Below are 19,159 nucleotides of genomic sequence, written 5' to 3' on the forward strand. Positions count from 1 at the left end.
CTGTGCTAGAAACTTGACAGGCAGAAAGTTGTGGGTTCTGACATGAGATACTGATGAGCACCTGAAGCCCAACATTGCAAAGACCTGTTACCAAGACTGCATACTCTGTGGAAACACTGCATTTAGTACTAGCACCCGCATTTTCAGCCAGGAAATGGAGGCTGTTTCACTTTGTTGTCTCTTCAAGGCCAGTCTTAGTTGGAAGAATCTGAAGACAACATTGCCTAATAGGAGAAGATGTTAATGGAAAGGTTTAGCACTTGTGTCTCAGTACTTTTAAAGGCAGAGGATTTGAATGCTGAAGTGTCCTTTTCTTCAGGCCAGTGCCCTTACATCCATGATGTGGCACGGGTGATAGACCATACAGGTGCACTGCTCTTTCTGATGCTTCAAACACTGCCTACAGTCTTCCCATGTCTGAGAGCTGAATTAAGTGTGGTTTTAAACTAGAGCTCCTTTTGCGCTGGTAGATTTTGTTGTGGAGATTCTGTTCACAGCTGGCTGATGGTACAAGTAAAGACTGTTTTTTTGAGGAAAGACACCAGAGGGCAGTTAAACTGCTGTGAGTAGACAGCATGGCTTGCATATGAATTGCTGAGGAAGGCATGTTCTTTTTTCTCAGAGGTAATAAACTGAAATGTTGCTTTCCTATAGACTCKCATCTTCTAACATATAGAGTGACACAAACTGAAGGCTGAGCTGTAAATCATACCATGCTCATAAACTTAGCACAGTGGTTTAGTTACTCCTCAGCAATCTAGGACAGTTTCTGTCAAGGATAYTTGAATATCTGACAAACACAAGAAATGAGAAGAAAAAATGGGGCAGGAAAGGACCAGGGAGAAGGGAGCTGAGCTCTGCCCAGGGCCATTTGCCAAGGGGCACTGATGGACTCCCCTGGCCCATTGAGTCAGTGTGGGGAGGTCACCGGTATGTCAGGCTCTGTGGGGGAAAATTTTGACCACTCCAACCAGGTATGGCTTTAGGGCCTTTTTTTATTATTATTATTATTTTTAATGAGCAAGCCTGCAGCACAGTAGCACATTCACCTCTGCCTGTCGGTACTGTCAGCAAGTCCTCTGTGGGATTCATTGCACCAAGGTGTTCTGGAAAACATATATTTGCTCTGGTGTTATGCAAAGTAGGTGAGAACTCTGCAGGTCCCTGTGTGACTCTCGTGAGACTCAGASATGGATGTCCAGCAGCAGCCAACGTTGCAGCTGCTGGACGTGACGTGTCCATGGGTGCTGCCCCTAGACCACACAGGTAGCTCAGCTCTGAAACTCTGCTTCAAATGTGAGCTGAGAACTGATAAGCAACATTTGGAGAGCTTTTCCTTGACATCAAAGCAGGTGGCCTGCTTTGCACTGATATTCTGCTCTGTAAAAGCTGAGTTAGAAATGGTCAGTGTATACATCTGAAATAAATACAACAGTCATGCTTCTGAAAGAAAGACTGTAGGCCTAAGTGCGAATCACTAATAATAAACCTACCAGTAAGAACGTAAGAATGGTCATAAAGAAGTTCCATCTCCATGTGAGGAAGAGTTTCCTTACAGTGAGGGTGACAGAGCCCTGGAACAGGCTACCTGGACAGGTTGTGGAGTCTCCTTCTCTGGAGATCTTCTAAACTCGCCTGGATGCCGCCCTGTGCCATGTGCTGTAGGTGTCCTTGTTTGAGCAGGTGGGTTGCCCTAGATGCTCCGTACAGGTCCCTTCCAATCTCAACCACTCTGTGACTCTGTGATAAAGGATTTGGCAGAGAGTCTGCTTGCCCTGTGTCCTGTCTGCAGCAGGAACCACAAACAGCTGCTGTAGGAGGGAGTCAGAATAGGGATACACGTATATTTGATTCTTCCCTTGGCTACTCTCCCAGCCTCGAGCTACCTTCGGCTTAGGGATTTCCTGATTACAGTTTCTGTCTACATAATAACCCCCGAGAGGTATGTCYTCCAGGTATTTGCTCAGTCTCCCTTTGAACCCATGTAAATTTTTTGCATGTGCAACACTGCTGCCATGACTTTGGCAGCAAGTTTCTCCAACCATCCTTTCGGATTTGTTTTTCCACTTTGTTTTGTATTTGCTTATCTACCCTAACTTCTTCTCTTGTGTTGGAAGTGAAGGCAAACCTTCGGTCCCTACCCACTGCCCCAGGCCAGCTCTGGTTTCATAGGTCTCTTGCGTTTCCCCCAGGTCATCTCTTCTCCAGGCAGAAAAGCGCTTGCTGTATGTGCTTGCTCCTCTCTCAGAAACCTCCTGCATGTTTGGTTACCGTGGCTGCCCATCCTTGAACTTTTCCCAGTTTTGCTATATCCTTTTGCTGAGAGGATAGGACCAAAACTACCRACTCTGTCTGCCAAGGAGATCAATCTTAAACTCTTCTTTGGGACCTGTTCATATTTTGAAATGTCATGCTTGGCTCCTAGCAGAGGCCTGTTAAATGGTTAAATGAAGATGTGCTGTTTTATKTAATGACTGTAATTTCAGACCCTGCAAGCCAAATGTTCTTCCCGAATCAGCCTCTGTTTCATATAATAAAGAGTCTGGCTTATCCTATGCATGAATAGTCAAAATGAAAAAAAAAAAACCATAAATAGGAAACAATGTGATATGCAGTGTTGGAGAATTTTTAATTTGAGAGTAGAGCAAAAGAAGACTTTTCTCTCTTATGTTATAGGAGAGGTCACAGCTACATGTATGCATTAGGCTTCCTGTATTAATAGGGATCATCGTGCTGACCAAAGAGACAGTAATAAATGGCCATCACTCCCTCAGCTTTTGTTTCCATGTTTTTCAGAAACTATCAATGACAAATATTTCTTGTTTTTAAAGATAATCTAAAACTAGTCCTAAAATTGTCCCATTTTAAGTCATTTTTCTGCTATGTATCTTTTACGATGATGTCTTTATCGGTCCTTTCTGTGATAACACTTTTATTAGCAGTGTTATGAAATTAAGAATAGGAACAAAACTAAATGTGAATGGTAGCAGAACTAGAAGTCCAGCCTGGAGCAGTGATCAGGCTGTATTCTGGCAGACAGCACACAGCTTAATACTGAAAAACTTGTGAARAAGTTTCATTGTCTGACTTAGATGCCAACTCCAGATGCAGAGGAATTTCTATTTAAATTTCTGACTCAGTGTCTGAAATGAAATCTTCCTTGGCCAAAAGGTCCATCAGAAACCGACACTTGTCTCATCAATCTGCAGCCTGCAGATAAAGGGAGGTATTAAAAGAAATTAATTCACTGTGCAAGAGAAAATTAAATGTATTTTAAAATACCTATTTGAAAGCTGGGATTCTTTTCCATGTTGATAACTGTGGGAAACAATTAGCTGGCAAAACTGTGAGAGCAGGAATCAGCTGCAGCCTGAGGAGCGCGCCAGGGCTCTCGCCAAGCTGCCCATGGTTGCCCAAGGAGCTGGTGGGCACATCGTGATGCCCACCAGCCCCTGTGGCCCACACTGCCAATTGCATGGCCATAGAGAAGCCAAGACTTGCAGATATTTGTGGCAAATCATCAAAATGATGAATGCTGCATGATAAGGGCAAGGTTGGGTGGTTGTCCAGGGCCACCCCAGCCCTGAAGGCATCACCATCGCCTCCCTCGCCCCCACTGCAGCAACAGTTCCCATAGGATTAGGCTACTTGTGAGGGTGACTTCACATAAGGATGTATTGTAAGGGGTGATTTCCATAAATATGCAACATGGGGTTGCAAATTCAATGAGGAGGATGGAGAGTGCTGGGCAATACTGGAAGACTAGTGGTCTGCACCTTCTCTTATACAAAAATAACAAATAATAATGATCATAATCATATTATATTTTATAGTATTTCTTACAGCCCTTTAAAAAGGATTGTGGAGAGATCCAGTGTCACAGCTCTCATCTCACACACTTAGGGAAACCCTAGCACAGAATGGGGAAGTGACTTAGGGGGTAGCAGTGACCCAAAGATAGAAATAATTTGACCCAAAGACAGAAATAATTCTATGTATGTATGCAGTGTGCTGTAAACCTTATGTAGAAAATATGAACATTAATGGTAGACTTATATTGTGGTAATTAATTGTTATTTACTATTTATGAGCTGAAAATTAAAGTAGACAGGTTAAATCAGGAAGATGGATGGGTTACCACAGATTTTAGGGAAAAGAGCCTGATTTTGTTAGCAGGGCTGCTCCCTTCTTGGGTTCCTTCAGGCATGACGGCAAGCCTAATAAACCAGCGGGATCTTCAGTCTAATTCGTGGGAGAGGAACTCCCCTGGGAACTGCGTTTTAAGTTAAGGCCAAGTGTAGTTTTAATGTATTCAGTCATCTTAAAGAGATTTTCCCTGTCTTGTCTTTCTGCATTGTATGTAAAGCAGCTAACATGCAAAAAAAAATTATGCAAATATTTGCTGTCATGGTCAGATATATTGAAGTAGAAAAAAATGCCTGAAACAATGGTTCCAATTATTGAACTGAAACACAGGTCCTAGGAAATTAAAATATTCTAAGATAACAGTCTATTCCTGTTTGTCTTTTCTAGCCTTTATCTTCTTTCACATTTCTGTAAACTATAACTGAAGTTTTTGAACTTGAGAAAAAAATTCTTACTTGAAATAGTAAGCGGCAAAAAGGAAAAAGAAGGTAAACAATCATATTGACATATCAAGGTGCTGAGAAGTTTTTCTGTTTCATTTATTGCCCCTACATGTTTTTTATGAGATGTGACAGCTATAGGGAAGGCCTTCCAGGGCACTCATATTTAGTGTTTACCTACCGCCTTCTTCCTCTGTACGTTTGCCTGGTATATCTTCTGTGTACCYGAAAAAGAAATTTCCAAGAAGCAAGATCTTCCTTGGTACAGATTGTACCTTCTGCCTGTCACTGAGAAGCTGATAAGCAGCATTTATTAGGCTTTGTGTCACACTGGAGCTCAATGTGACTCCTGTACAGCAGGCTGTGTCAGYGTGGGTCCAGTGGAGCCACTGCAGTGATCCTGGAGTAAAAGATGTGAGATGGGCTAAATAAAATCATTGGTCTGTATCTGTCGCTGTTTCAGCTGTTAGACATTTTCTGAGTACAATCTTTATTATTTATACTATTTTGTATTATATTAATTATATGAAAGGATTCTATGGTTTAGATAAGAGACAYAGCAGAAAAATACTCCTGTCACTGGACCTTGCATCAAAAATGAACCTGGGTGAAAAGTGATAGTGATAAAAGCAGAGGTAATTAGAGTACAAACTCAAAGCACATATGCTTGTGATGCAGCTAATTTATATTGGAAAGAAATAAAATTGTACAGGATCTSTCGTGTGTTTATTCAAGAGAAAGAACACCTATTCCAGGAAATTTACTTGATATTTTCTGGTGTTTTATTTTATGATTGCCTCTTTAAAAGTGATGAACAAAAAAAGGGTCTTTATATTTTCTTACACAACCACATGCCTACATAATCTTTGGCAGATGCATCCCCTGAAGCCCTGGTACCCTACTGACTACCTTTGCTGGGAGCAGGTGGCCATGGCCTGCTGGCATCTCACAGGTGCAGCAAGGCTCCCATAGACATACCCTGCGCCTCTTCAAGTGTAGCACCCTGATTTTAYGACATTAACTTGTTCCGTGAGTGTGAACTGAAGCAAATGCTACATTGCAGAGCCTATGAACTCTCCAAAAAATAGCTCTGGAACACATGGACTTCRTAGTTGATCTCACTGTTGATCTCAATGACAATTCAGCCATCATTTTTTATGTTTTGTCATTAAATATCGTGGGCTTTTTCTGGTCTTCCAAGTTTACTGGCATAATTTTGTCAGTCATAGCAGTGAAAAAGTCATCTTGCTGGTCAGTCGAGCTATTATGGCAAGAGCAAGGATGTAGATACAAGGACTGTGCAAAAAGGTCATCCTGCCAGAACATCGTACTCCACCTGGGGGACTGACTTAAACKAAACCGTTTCCCTCAACTTTCCACACGGTAAAAGTAAATGTTACCACCTGATGAACTTGTGGACTATATGGAAAAAATACTGCGTTTTGGCAATAGACTCTTTCATAGATTTTGTCTGTAATAAGACATGCCAGTCATTCTCGATGCAAAATAAGTTCTTTGTTTTTTCTTTCTTTCTTTTTTGCTTTTCGTTCAAAACCAGCAAAAGGGTATCCATTTGTAGAAAGGTGCTAGTATTTGAGTGACACAGAGAATAACAATATTTATATCTCATAACACTAAGTAAAAACTATGTGGAAATGTTGAATTTTTCCTGTCATTTTTTTTTTCATTAGTAGCCAATATATTGCACAATTACAGTAAATAGCACACAAGGCTGAAACAGCGGTATGGAGAAGTACTGGACTGAATTCAACAGTTCCTGTTTTTATTAAAATAGTTACCAAAAACCTTAATACCTTGAGCGAAACGCTTCAGGCTATTCTGGAAGAAAATTATATTAAATATATAATTGATTTTATTTCATGACACAGCTCTGCTYGTTGATTTGCTTAGTCCTTGAGGACAGTTAAGAATATTTACGGCCACTTTCTGAATGTGGAGCGTAGATTATCAGCAGGGAGTAGCTAATGGAAACTAGTGTGAGTGCTTCAGGCTAGAAATACCACAAAGATCATGGCAGTGACCTCAGACTAGTTGAAAATGTGTGTGGTGAAATAGGAGAGACAAGTCTTGAGGGTGTGGAAAATAAGAACTGCATTTTGAGGAATTTCCTCCATGCTGATGTTACTGTACAGATGTTGCTGTAATAAGGCTTCGTCTGCATAACTCCTGCAGCATTGGTGGTAAGGACACCCACTATCTTATCTCTGTTTGTCTGATAATGGAAGAACAATATGGGCCTCTGCCCTTCTTAACAATCTTATATATTGCAATTTTGTCAAATAAAAATCAAATAAAATAGGAAAGATCTTGGCATATAAGTAAAAAAAATTAAACTAGGTTTTAAGGAAGAGCATGGCAGTCTTTATTGGATCATCTGGATCATTCTGAGTATTTCAGCAAAAATAGTTATCATCAAGATTTTAAAAGTTATCATAAGACTTTAAGATTGATATAAATCTGAACTAATGATTCAGCATAAGTATGAGGAACAAACAATCATTAATTTTCTCATCTTTACTCTTCAGCATTGCTGCTAGCATCAGGGTGAGGGAAGGCAGAGGTAGAGCCAATGACTCAGCAGCAGTAGGCTAGAAGATCAAGCTAAACCAGCGTGTAAAGACAAAGACCGTATGTTATCTCAAATAGTGATAGTTAGGTAAGAAGTAAAGCAAACCTAATGACAACCTCACCAATTCATACCTCAACTTTTATTTATTTTACTTATATTTATTTTTACTTATATTTAATTTACTTTACAAAATGTAGCTGAGTTTTATTTTAGGAGGGAGGGGGTTCTTACTGTATTTCCACATTTTCTTACCTTTAAGCTCTATAGCTTTCTTTGCTAGTTTATCTAATTTTCCACTCCTTATTTATCCTCTGCTAAGTCCCCATACCATATTTTTGAAGTTATTTTCACCCACAAAATATCCTCCTGTGCCTCCTGTACATATTGTTCTCTTTGTTTTTGGTTATACTGAACTTTACACCTTTGATTTTTAAAAAATAGCAAAGCTGCCTATGCATCCTGTCTTTGATTTATTTAGTAATTTTCTGAAAWTTTCTGGTCAGGCACATGATTTACAGAGGAGAGTGGCAAGGTCAGAAGAGAAGAGCTGTGCCTTCTTCACACTAGTGATTTCTGGTTCTGGGGGAAGTTTTCAATGCTGTTACACATATTTAAGACTAATACAAATATCATCAATTAATGTTTTTCATATTCCAGTGGAATGCCTTACTAAAATAATAAATATCAGGAAGATATTCAGTGCAGAAATCTACAGGATTGTCCAGTCTGTATAGTGATTTAGTGAATTTCTTGTGACTTCACAGGAAGGAAAGTCATGAACTGCAATTTTGCTTTCTTTCATAGTACTGAGAAGTGACCTAACTTCTCTGCCTCAGTTTTGTCTTTCACACTGTAGAAGTATTAATGCTTTCCCATTTAATTTTGTAGTGTGAGAGCGAATTAACTGATGTTTGTGAAGGTAATGGAAGATGACTTCCATTCATATTTGTTAACTCGTTAACTCATTTATCATCTATTTAATTTCTTTTAATTTCTTTTCATGACTGGTGTGTGATTCATGGATTTCTCTCATAAACAACTGGTTTGTAAAGACATTTCCTCTTCTGTAAATAAAAGTAGGTTGTAATTAAAGTCCTTCTAAGCATCTCTGAACTGTCTTTCAACTACCAAGCACTGGGATTAAGTGTTAGCAATGTAACTGTGATAACACCCTGTTTAGTCAGAGTTAGGTCAGTAGCCGATACGAGAGCGAGGTGCTGAGACACCTGAGCCCGTACACGTACAAGGGGTGGTGACACCYTGTCTGCGTGACATTAGCTTTCACCATAAGAAATAGACCTTCAGCAGTTGTAATTAATGAGTTAGGGTCTTACTACCCTGGGTAGTAAAGTTGGGGCTGTCTTGGTTACACATCTACTTGCCCTAAAGCGAGCATGGACCCTGTGATTTTGGGCATCTCTGTACAGTTTGCCACGTAGACATGTCCTCAGCTTTCAGGTGGGTTTTAGAGCCCTTGCTGCAACACTGGCAGCTGTATCTGAGCTGAGTGCCCTCACTGAGGTACGTGTGCTTTAGTCACAACATGGGCAGTCCTTAGTGCTGTCCTAACTGAACTGAAGGCCCAGGGTTAAGCTGGTATGTGGCTACTCTCAGTATCTTCTAAGGTACTTTTACCTTCCCACCTTGGCTCAGGTGGGATCAACTTGTGTTTGAGGCACAGCATATATAAATTGGTTTAATATTGTCACATTGCATCTCTCATTACACTGTATGCTTTGCTTAGAGACAAGCCCTGAGAGAAAAGAGAGACTATTTTGCAAGTCTCTCCTAACTGAACCTTTGTAAAGGAAAGAGCAGAACATCATTTGAAAGAGCTCTGTATGCAGGGAAGACAAGGGCAATCATGTGGTGTGTTCACATGGTCATCAGGGGATCTGGATTTTTTGCTTGTAAAACTTCCTTTGAACATGTCCTTTCACCTAGTGGGTGTTTAATTTCCCCTACTATAAAATATAATTTTCTGTTGACAGGAATCACAGGAAGCAATTGGTAAAGAGATTTAAGTTTTCAATGTTCTCTACGATGGCTTGTGTTTAGAGCTGTGGCCCATCGCTTATACAGTAAAGATAGATCAGAAATTTCAGAGGTATTTCTGAAGCTAAGTTGTGCAAGTATAAAGCAGGAGAAAGCTGAACTTCAAGTTTTGTCGTGTAATTGTACAAACGTCCTGGAGAGGCGGCATCTAGGAGCACCTGGAAGTGATAACTGCAGTGGTGTCTGACGGAGCCATTCGCATGGGTTGCAGGGTGCCGTTTCATCGCTCACACTGATGTTAATGCCCTCCTGCCTGTCACAGGCCACTCTCTTTGGTGTTTTATAAAACTCAGCGCAATCTCCATGTTTCAAGTAGCTCCACAGTGACAGAAGAGTAAATGCAAGAGGAACTTTAGGATACATAAACATCCATTTTGTTGAGCTTGCTTTCCARAAAGTTCTGCTAGCAAATATGCCCTACCCACATCCTTTAGGGTTAGATCCTATTTCTTCTTGCTTTAATTCTCATTCTTAATTAAGGAGGAGGATTTSTTAGGCGGCAGTAGGAGACACTCAGCTCCCACTGCTTCCATGACGTTGAGTGTTTGGGTATTGCCACTGTTCTGAGCTTCAGCCTAAGAAAGTGTGTGAGAAACAGCAATGATGCTGACTTGAAATAATGGATTTTGAGCCCTTTTATCCTGTCATGCTGGAACAGGATTTCTAAGAAGCAGTTCTGTCMAATAGGAAATGCCCTAAAGCACTGCTGTATCTTAATACAGATCAAATGACTCTATAGGAAAGGCAGTAGTTTTGTAAAAGGGCATGTGATTTAAGGGGAGAAAAAATAATTTATTAGTCTGTTGGAAATGTCTTTTACCCCTACAGTAAGATTGTGGCCAAAATATCTCTCTGATTTGTATGTAAAATMTCTCAAGCTTAAGACATGATCACTCCAGATAACATGCACATTTAGTTTGAAAATCACAGACCAAAGACAACTCTAATTTAGTTTTGGATCAATGGGACAATGTCTATGGGACAGGCAAAGTCAAGACTATACTGGAATAATTCAGATTTGTGAATGGGGCAAGTTTTTGAGCTCTGTCGTTTCTTGTGATAATGGTTTCATCGGCTCAATATTCAGAATATTTTCAGTGGATTGAAACTCAGAAACAGCATTTTATGCTTTCTATGATTACTTTTAAACTACTCAGAAAAAATAATCACACATACCTCCAAAGCTGATAGAAAGTTTCTATTTTTAGCAAAAAATTATTTTTGCCATTTACTTAAAGAAAGCTTCCAGTAGCAAAATAAAATGCCTTACATTATTCCAAAGTTGACAGCTGATATCAAAAGTTAATAAATTTATGGGTGTCCTGTATCAGTGATTTAAGAACAAATATTAAAAACAGCTGTACTTCAATATTTTCTGAAATATAGTTATTTTCTGAAATCCAAAGAATGTTTTAAGTGCATAGAATACTTGAATGGACACTAATGAGCCATTTGTATCCAGAAATGCATAAAAAAATGGTATTTGAGATTTAAATGAAGGAAWAATTTAATAACTCTTGAAATATTGGCTTGAAAAATAAAATTTTCACAAAAATTCTCCTCAACCTTTGAAATAAAGTGGCTTTTCGATCTGAGCAAGTTTTTCAGCCAAAGTAAAAGGCAGGTTTATAATAGCATTCATAAAGAATCGGACTGCAGTTTAATGAGAAAAATATTATCAGCTCTTGATACTAGGAAAACGATGTTAATAGCTCCACTTTATAAAAGCAGCCTAATATTTAATAATAGTTAGATAATTTTGAGTAGTCTGCTGAGTATTCATAAAAATTAACATCATTTTCCTTCCCTAGGTACAATTATCTACCCACTGATTGCAGGAACATCTGCCTAAGTATGTGTTCATTTCTCTGTAGCAATTACGGACAACAYAGTGACAAAAATACTAAATACTAATGGAAAAGGAGACCTAATCCTAGATTTAAATGTCTCCTGTTCTTTTTGCTTTATTTCTTTGTATTTTAGTACGTTCGCTTCTCCTATTGCTTTTGCTCAAGGTATCTCAGGTCTGTAAGGAACCGGTCCTGGTACTTGGTGACTTTGGAGTGAGAATCATTGAATCACCACCTAAATTTTGTAACTTGCTGCTTGCTGGCAGCTCATGGTCACAGCACTGAAGAGCTTGTGTTCCCAGCCCTCCTGGTTACAYGGGCCGTGGGAGAACAGCATAGCGGGCACCCACAGTGCAATTCCTGTGGTGAATTCCTTTTGGGTGAGGTACGCCGCCTAGTTTAGGCTGGCCCTGTTGGTTATTGGTGGACACAGGGGCCTGGCAACAAAGAACTCGGCTTGGATAACTGAGGATTTAATGAAGATCTTAGCAATTCTGTTTATTCTGAGTGCTGTGCTTCTGCCATTGCATCTCTAGCAGCAGCCACACTGGCTGGTGCAAAACCATCCTGCTTGGTACCTCAGAAAGCCTCGATGAATTTAGTATAGACACTGCCATCATCACTGGTTCTTGAATACATCTGATCTTCTGTCCCTCCTTCAAATAYTTTCCAATGACTAGATAGCTTTCGAGCCACTTACCAAATATTTAGCTGTAAATCTCACCTCACTGGCTATAACCTTCAATTATATTATTTTTTTTCTTTTCTACATTTTTTCTTCCATGTCATTCTGGGCTGTTAAGCTCCTGCAATGTGTCTTCTGTAATGTCTTTTGCAGAGAGCAAGAAAGCAGAAGTGTCCCTTCCCAGCACAGTATATCCCAGTGATGCATAAGGATATCCAAGATATTTCAGAAAGAGGACTAGGTGCTCTGAACTATCAACATTTAGTCAGGAAGTGTGCTGTGGATATGGACTAGATACACAGGCTCACCTGAACTGACTGATGTTTATTTGCTAATAGGAAATTCAGCACCCACTTAYGCAGGTCTTACAGAGCCTTCCTACCAGTGCATGAGGAGACCCTTAGGTGGTCTGTAGGCATCGGAGTTATTCAGCTTTGCCAGGTCCAMCGTGACTTCTGCTGCCCACTGATGTGAGTCTGGATCACACTTCTCGGGGCTTCAAATCCTTGGAGGGCTTCCTAGCTGGATGTGGTGCAGGACTGGGCTGTAGCAAAGCTCACGAGTTGTCCTGGGCCTACAGCACCAGCCAGTGAAGTACAGATACCTGCTGGCAGTTCTGGAGTCCACATAGCCCCAACATGGCCAACACGGGCATGGTGCAAGCAGAGGGCTTGCTGCACTCTCCATGTTTTTCCCTTATCCAGGATCCCACAGCCTCCCATTGCCTGGACACAGAATTAGCTATATCTGAATGATCTTCGTTTTATCTTTAATATAGAATAACACCTGTATTTTGCAATTCAGCATCTAGGATTACTGATGRTCCTCCCATAGTGCTAGGGATGACTGCTAACACTCCTCTGAAAACAGAAGGCTTTGCAGCAGCCCTGCCTTGTGCGTGAGATGTCAGGTTTACTCCTGTTAGGAGAATCACCTGGGGCTTTACACAATATACTGCCAGCAAATTGAACAGTGAATACAAAATGGTGTGTGCTGAAATTGAAAGCTGCTCTTTTGTGTTTTTAGGTAAGCAAGGGATTAGAATGCAAAATTTATATTTAAGGGAAGCTAGTTGGCATAAGAGGATGAATTTCTCCATCAATAGCTTTAGGAAAACACCTTATGATTTACGCATCACTGTAGACCAGACTTTATATGAGGTTTTCCATTAGCCTTCTTAAGATAAACTTTTGATTTCTCTAACTGAAGAACAATAAAAACAAACTTCTTAGCAAAGTGCAGTACTGGAAGAATCATATTTATTAAAGTACAGCTATATAACTTTTCTATACCCTAGTTTTTGTATTCCAGTATTATTTTGAAAAAGGAAGATTTTGTATGGCTTATGAATAAAGAGTGTGAACTCACTCTTAATTACTCAGACTTGCCCTGTGTTCCACATGGACTTGAGAGTTCAGATTAGTCCTGTGCAATTAAAAGTAATTTGCTATTACATTTTTCTTGTAGGTGTTTTATATCTCCAGTATGGAGATGAAACAAAGCAGCTGAGGATGCCGAATGAAATCACAAGCACAGACACAATTCGTGCCCTTTTTGTAAGTGCCTTCCCCCAGCAGCTGACAATGAAAATGCTGGAATCACCTAGTGTGGCCATTTACATCAAGGACGAGAGCAGAAACATATACTATGAATTGTGYGATGTGAGGTAAGCAAATATTGAGTTATAGCTGTTGGAATTTGAGAGGCTTTTTTTTAATGTATTAATGGAATAAAAAGGAACAGGATTGATACATATCTAATAGATGTTGGTTTAATATATAAAGGCATATTCMGTGGTATTTTAATAATATGGGAGGTTTGGTTTGATATTGCCTGAAGCTGTAGGTGCCGCATCTGTTGCACAAGTCAGATGAATGCTGTACCTTGTTCAAATATTCATGTAAAACATGCAGGTAGATCTATTTAATATTTTATTGAATTTTAACTGAGATGTAAATATTTTAAAATACTTAACACAAAAATAAACATTTACAGGTAAAAAATATTTTTTTTACCTRCTGGCAGAGCGAAGCCTGATCTGTTTGAGAGCTAAAGTTACAGATTTTAGTGTTACTGCTCTCCTTGTAACTGTCAATTATCCACCATCTAATGCTGCCAACAATCTCAAAGAGATCTGGGGCTGCTGACCATTGCTGCACCATTTTCACTACCTCCCTAATTTATGTCAGGATGTGCAGCTGATTTCAGTCACTTTCATTAATTCAGAGCTTGGTCACAAATGATCAGGTTAACATCTGGGTGCATCTCTGTGTCTTTTGCTCTGTGGGTTTACACTGCTTAATTCAATGTGTTATTTCAGTCCTGATGCCTCTGTTAAAGTAAAAGGATCAGGTTCTYGGGGCTCCAGGAAGTCTCAAATCATGGAGCACCTCAGGCAACCTCAGACGTGTTGTGAACTGTGAAGGCAAATATGGGAGGCTTGGGTGCTCTCTTTTTCATAAGAAGCTGGAAGATGGAAAGAGTGGACAGAGCAGCACTGTGAAGGAGAAAAATAAAAAGGTGTTTCCTCTCAGACAGTCAAACTCTTTTGCATTGAAATGATGTGAATAGAAGCATGCTGGCYGCTGTTGCCCTTTTTCTTGTAGAGGTGCCTTTGCTCAGTGCTTCTCCTTATCACGCTGTAGTTGAAGAACAAGTTGAAGCTTTTCCAGTCTTGCCACTTGAAAGTCCCCTATCCTTCTTGTTCCCAGACGYTGTGCCCCTCTTTCTCCCTTTGGTCCTGCTTTCCTCACACCATCTACCCAGTGCCTTATCATTCCAAGCCTCTTGGATTTGGTTATTTTCCTTTCTTCACAGGCTGCAAACCTGCTCCCTGGCCACTGTAATGCTACAYTCCGGCCCATCTGATTTTTTGCATCATCATTCATCATGTGCCCACATTCGGCATTTTTGAACATCAAACAGAATTCCCTAGATCAAATCAAGTGCTTAAATTAATACAGGCGCTGCTTCTTTGTTGCTGGGTCCCTTTCTGCCAACCATTGGCTGGCCCAGGAGCTCTCCCTCCCTCCCCTTTATCCCTCAATCTTCCACGGATTTTCACACAGCCAGTTCATGCCTTCATCTCCTCCCTGCAACCAAAAATGTAGGTGTTGATTATCTTTATATCACACCACGAACTACCCTTTTTTTTTTCTCCTTATTCCCATTGCAGACGTTACTCTGCCAGCCTCAGGTCTGGCTGACTCCCAACATCTGCTTCCTGTGCTCCTGTAGTTGAATTGTAGACCACTTCTAGAGGAAATCACAAGACCCATCTGACTTTTTCTGTAAAATAATTCACTCCTAGCTAACAAAATTCTGAGCAATTGCAGATTAATGGAGTCCAAAGCCTGCAGTACTAGCTGTGTTTCTTATTCCTCAGAAGATCTTGTCAGTGTTTGCACTTAATAAATGGATGAAAGGAAATACAATCTTTTTTWTTTTGTTGGCTATCTCTTCCCTTGTACTTCCAGACCCAAATGTCTTGGTCAACTCTTAAGCTCACCACTGCTTCTTGAGGCTTTCTCCTGCTCCTTTTTTTCCTCCCATCCCCTGCATTTTCCTTTTCATTAACTTGTTCTGTTATTGCTTCTGTTCTTATGTTGCAAATATGTTAGTGTGGCTCCCAGCAAAACTCCCTGCATATAATTTACATTCCCAGCTTCCAAGCCATCACCTTCCTCTTTTATACTCACKTCTACAGTCATCTGGAGTTTTCTAACTCTACTTCAATATTTGCAATSTATGTGTTGTTCCATTGCAAATGTCAAAGTCACCAAATGGTCTGCTTTTGTGGCCATTACATCTTTATTCTCTAACATGTCACATACTTTTAATGTTTTTTTTCTTGGAATCTTGATCTGTGTTTAGTTCAATGACTGTTCTTTCAAGATTCTTCTTTTGTTTCTCTCTTCGCTTCTTTCAGATAATGTATGAAAATGATATTTCTTTTAAAACAATCATTTTCTGTTGTGGTTTTTTTTTCAGGGGTTATGTTTTCATTCCCTTTCTCTGTCGGTATCTTCCTTATYATATCCCTAAACATTAGCTGAATTATAGTATCTACCTAAATTACTCATCTATCCTTCCTGTCTAACCCCTGAAAATTTAAGCAATATGAAATTTCAGCAATCTGAAATCTAGATTTCTACATCCACCTTTTGAGCTGGTTGTGATTCACCCTATAAAATTGTCAAGTTGTACATATAAGAAAATCCATATCAGTTCTTAATGTCTACCCTGTTAATGTCTGTAGCTAGAGTATATGAATCCTGCCTCTTCTGTCYAAGCTAAAATCTTAATGTTTTCTTCTAGCATAGTCTCATGGACCATTATTTTCACCTCACCTTGTGTTCTTCCTTATTAGACTATTGTACTCCCTTCCCTTCTCCTTTTTTCTCCTCCCCMCCCCCCCCCCCCCCCCTTTTTTTTTTTAAATATATTACAGGGAGGGAAAAGGTACTATCTTGCTAATTAAGCCCATAATCTCATTATTCTAAACCTTTTTTTCAGGGCTTTGCATCATTTTTTTTTCCTGCATGCCATCCCTCTAACACAATCTTTCCTTGCCCACCACACAGCTAAAACACTCAGCTAATTCATCAGCATTTTAATAGCAACTGCTGCAACGTTCTGTTCTCTGTGCTTGACACAGGTGATCTTATTTACTCTTTCCCATTCAAATAAAGCAACAAAGATCATTCTCCTGGCTTGACAAGAGGAGGTTTTTTGTTTTCTTTCTTTCATTTGTCCTCTGGCTGTATCTTCCCTGTCTCATTAAATAGAAACTACTTGTCTTCAGTGTGAGGGCCCCTTCAGGCCCACTTCAGCCGTGCTTTTCATTCCTTGCTGGGTACCAAGTGCCATCTGCTTCCACTTAGCTCATAATGCCAACCTTCATTGTACATGTCTTTAATTTGCAAACAAGTGCCTTCGTGCTCTCTCCTAGGCTTGGAAGGAGTCCTCCATAAACATCCATGAAGCCTCCGTGTTGCTCCCTATCCAGTCCTGCTCTCCTTCCCATCCTGCTGTTGCACTGCTGTCTGCCAATGTGGCAGTTGTGCCAGCATCTGCTTATTACCCGTCAGGCTGGAGAGAACACGGTCTTCTTGCTTTTTATTCTCTTATCAGTCTTCTGTTGTCTCTTGTGTCTTGTATTCATCTTGTAAGCTGGTCGAGGGGTTGTTTTATGGGGGTGTTTATCCAGCACGCAGAAAAATGAGGCCTCTGAACATGCTAAGGGCATCTGGGAGCTGCATTAATGCAAATAATAACAATAATAATATTGAAGGTACAGTAACATATACCTATTATCAGTAATGTTTATCTTGGAATAGCAACATGAGGTGAAGCAGAATTCACTTTGGAGATCAAATGCCTTGTATTTTGCTGCTTTGCCTTACAGCAATGTTTTACTTTAAAGTGTCATGTTTCTACAAGAAATATTTATGGAGAATGCTTTTAAAACAAACTCCAGCTAGCTGAAGTACCATCTTGGAGCCATCAGTAAAAAGAGAGGAAGGCAGGAGATAAAACTTAAATGAACAGTAAGGCATTTCTTGAGCTAAAAATGAGTTTGTTTTGTATCAGAAAGAATATGTTTCCAAGTCTGAGGCATAAAATTGTAACTGAGACACTCAGTGCAGGTCTCAAGGCAGAAGTGTCATGTTTGTAAGACGGAAAACGATTTATGTTACCATAAATAATGTAAGAACCTGAACTTGCCACAAGGTAGCTCTTTTCCTCTGCATTTTACAACTAAGCCCTCATAAATACTAAACTCCTCATCAGCTCTGCAGTTCTTAAACAGGAGGCACGGATCTGCCTCTTATGCTATGGTGTTTTTTAATACCTCCTTGACATCTACAACAGCAGCACAAGTCCTGACTGGCTCCCCATTCAAAGCGATTGCTGATTGTAATATGACATTATAAGAGAGAAATTAGACCTGCCCAAGAATCCTTGCCTTCATTTTTAAATGATAATCCCAGCGATTAAGATCAGTTCACTGAGCTTGGAGCTGCACCTGGAGGAAAGGAATTTAGTCACATGTGTAAATTCTCTGGAGATCACCAGTGTGAAATGAAAGGAAGTGCAGATTTGAAGGGATGCGAGTTTGTTTAAATTGAAGGCTTTGTTAGTGATTCCGTTTGAACAAGGGATCATCGRGACTCGCTGCAAATTTCCAAGGCATAAAATTATTGCAAGGTAGGTTTAGAAACAAAATAGAAAACTTCTGTCATCTAGCTCTTTCATAAACGTGGAAGTTTTGAAATGGCCAAAGATTTAACACAAAGAGACTTTCCTAGGACTTTTCATCTAAACMATTTCTGTAGTAACTTTCATCAAAACTGTTATCTATTTTTTGTTGTTATGATTACTATTAACTTCATATAGGTAAAGTGTAGAGGTTGGTTTTGTTTGCTACTGAGTTTTTAGCTGTTATGGATTTTTTTTTCAGGTTTGTGAACAAATGGTTAACTTATTGCCTCAAGAATAGTTATACTGTTTTTTCTTTTGATATTCTTGCTTCTTAGAATAGCAAAAATTCATGTGGGTTGGCTACACAATAAAACATGTAAATAAATATTAACGAAATCCTTCTGAGTGCCTTGTAAATATTGAAGCTGTATTGTCTTCAAAGTGTTTTCCACTGTATGGCGGGATCTTGAAAGAAACTTAACACTATCTAATTTTTGTGGGTGTGGAGTTGCAGTGAAGCAATGATACTTCCCATGGGAAAGAGAATCAAAGTTGGCTTTTGTTTGTTTGTGTGTGCGCCTACGTTAGGGCATTTGGGTTTTTCTTATAGGTCAGCTGCAGCCCTGCTATGTCTGTCCATCTGTTACCTGAAACTTTAGGGCAGCAGAGTAAATAAAAGCACCTGCATCAGTTATCACTGCTGGTTCTTTTGATTCCAGGAATATTCAAGACCGATCTTTCCTTAAAGTTTACAACAAAGATCCYGCACATGCATTTAATCACGCCTCCAGAGCTGTTAATGGAGACATAAGGGTGAGTACTAGAATTGGCTTTTTGCTTCTCTTTCCTCCAGTTCTGAAGTTAAATGTTTATGTTCATATCTGTAATGTAAATACAGCAGTTCATAAAGTCTGGGGTATATATGCAACACATATACAGAAGGGGAATTGATAATGCTCCCTGTAATCTGTTTAACTGCTTTGTTTCTTCCAAATACTTGCCCTGAGCATTAACTCTTTTTTTGTTCYTGTTTACTAACATTAAAGCTTGTGAATCAAAGCATAGTTTTTAATTACTTATTTAAGGACATAGGTTGTGTTAAGAGTTTATACAGCTTCTTATTTCATGCTTCCAAACGCTTTATGGGGGGTAAAGTACAGCATGATGTTATTTTACTGTAGCAACGGTG

General features: G+C 39.7%; 1 protein-coding gene across 2 annotated transcripts in view; it reads left to right on the forward strand.

The window, feature by feature from the left end:
- KIAA1217 (KIAA1217 ortholog) overlaps positions 1–19,159 on the forward strand; it is a 165,506-nt gene that overhangs the window by 77,746 nt on the left and 68,601 nt on the right. For both annotated transcript variants that reach the window (XM_026039448.1, XM_026039449.1), the window contains exons 4-5: positions 13,234–13,432; positions 18,690–18,783. In XM_026039448.1, coding sequence (XP_025895233.1) covers positions 13,234–13,432; positions 18,690–18,783 — 293 coding nt within the window. The remainder of the gene's footprint in view (positions 1–13,233; positions 13,433–18,689; positions 18,784–19,159) is intronic.

The sequence above is a fragment of the Nothoprocta perdicaria genome, unplaced genomic scaffold (assembly GCF_003342845.1).
Source record: "Nothoprocta perdicaria isolate Ctin4 unplaced genomic scaffold, notPer1 scaffold_23, whole genome shotgun sequence".
Lineage (NCBI taxonomy): Eukaryota > Metazoa > Chordata > Aves > Tinamiformes > Tinamidae > Nothoprocta > Nothoprocta perdicaria.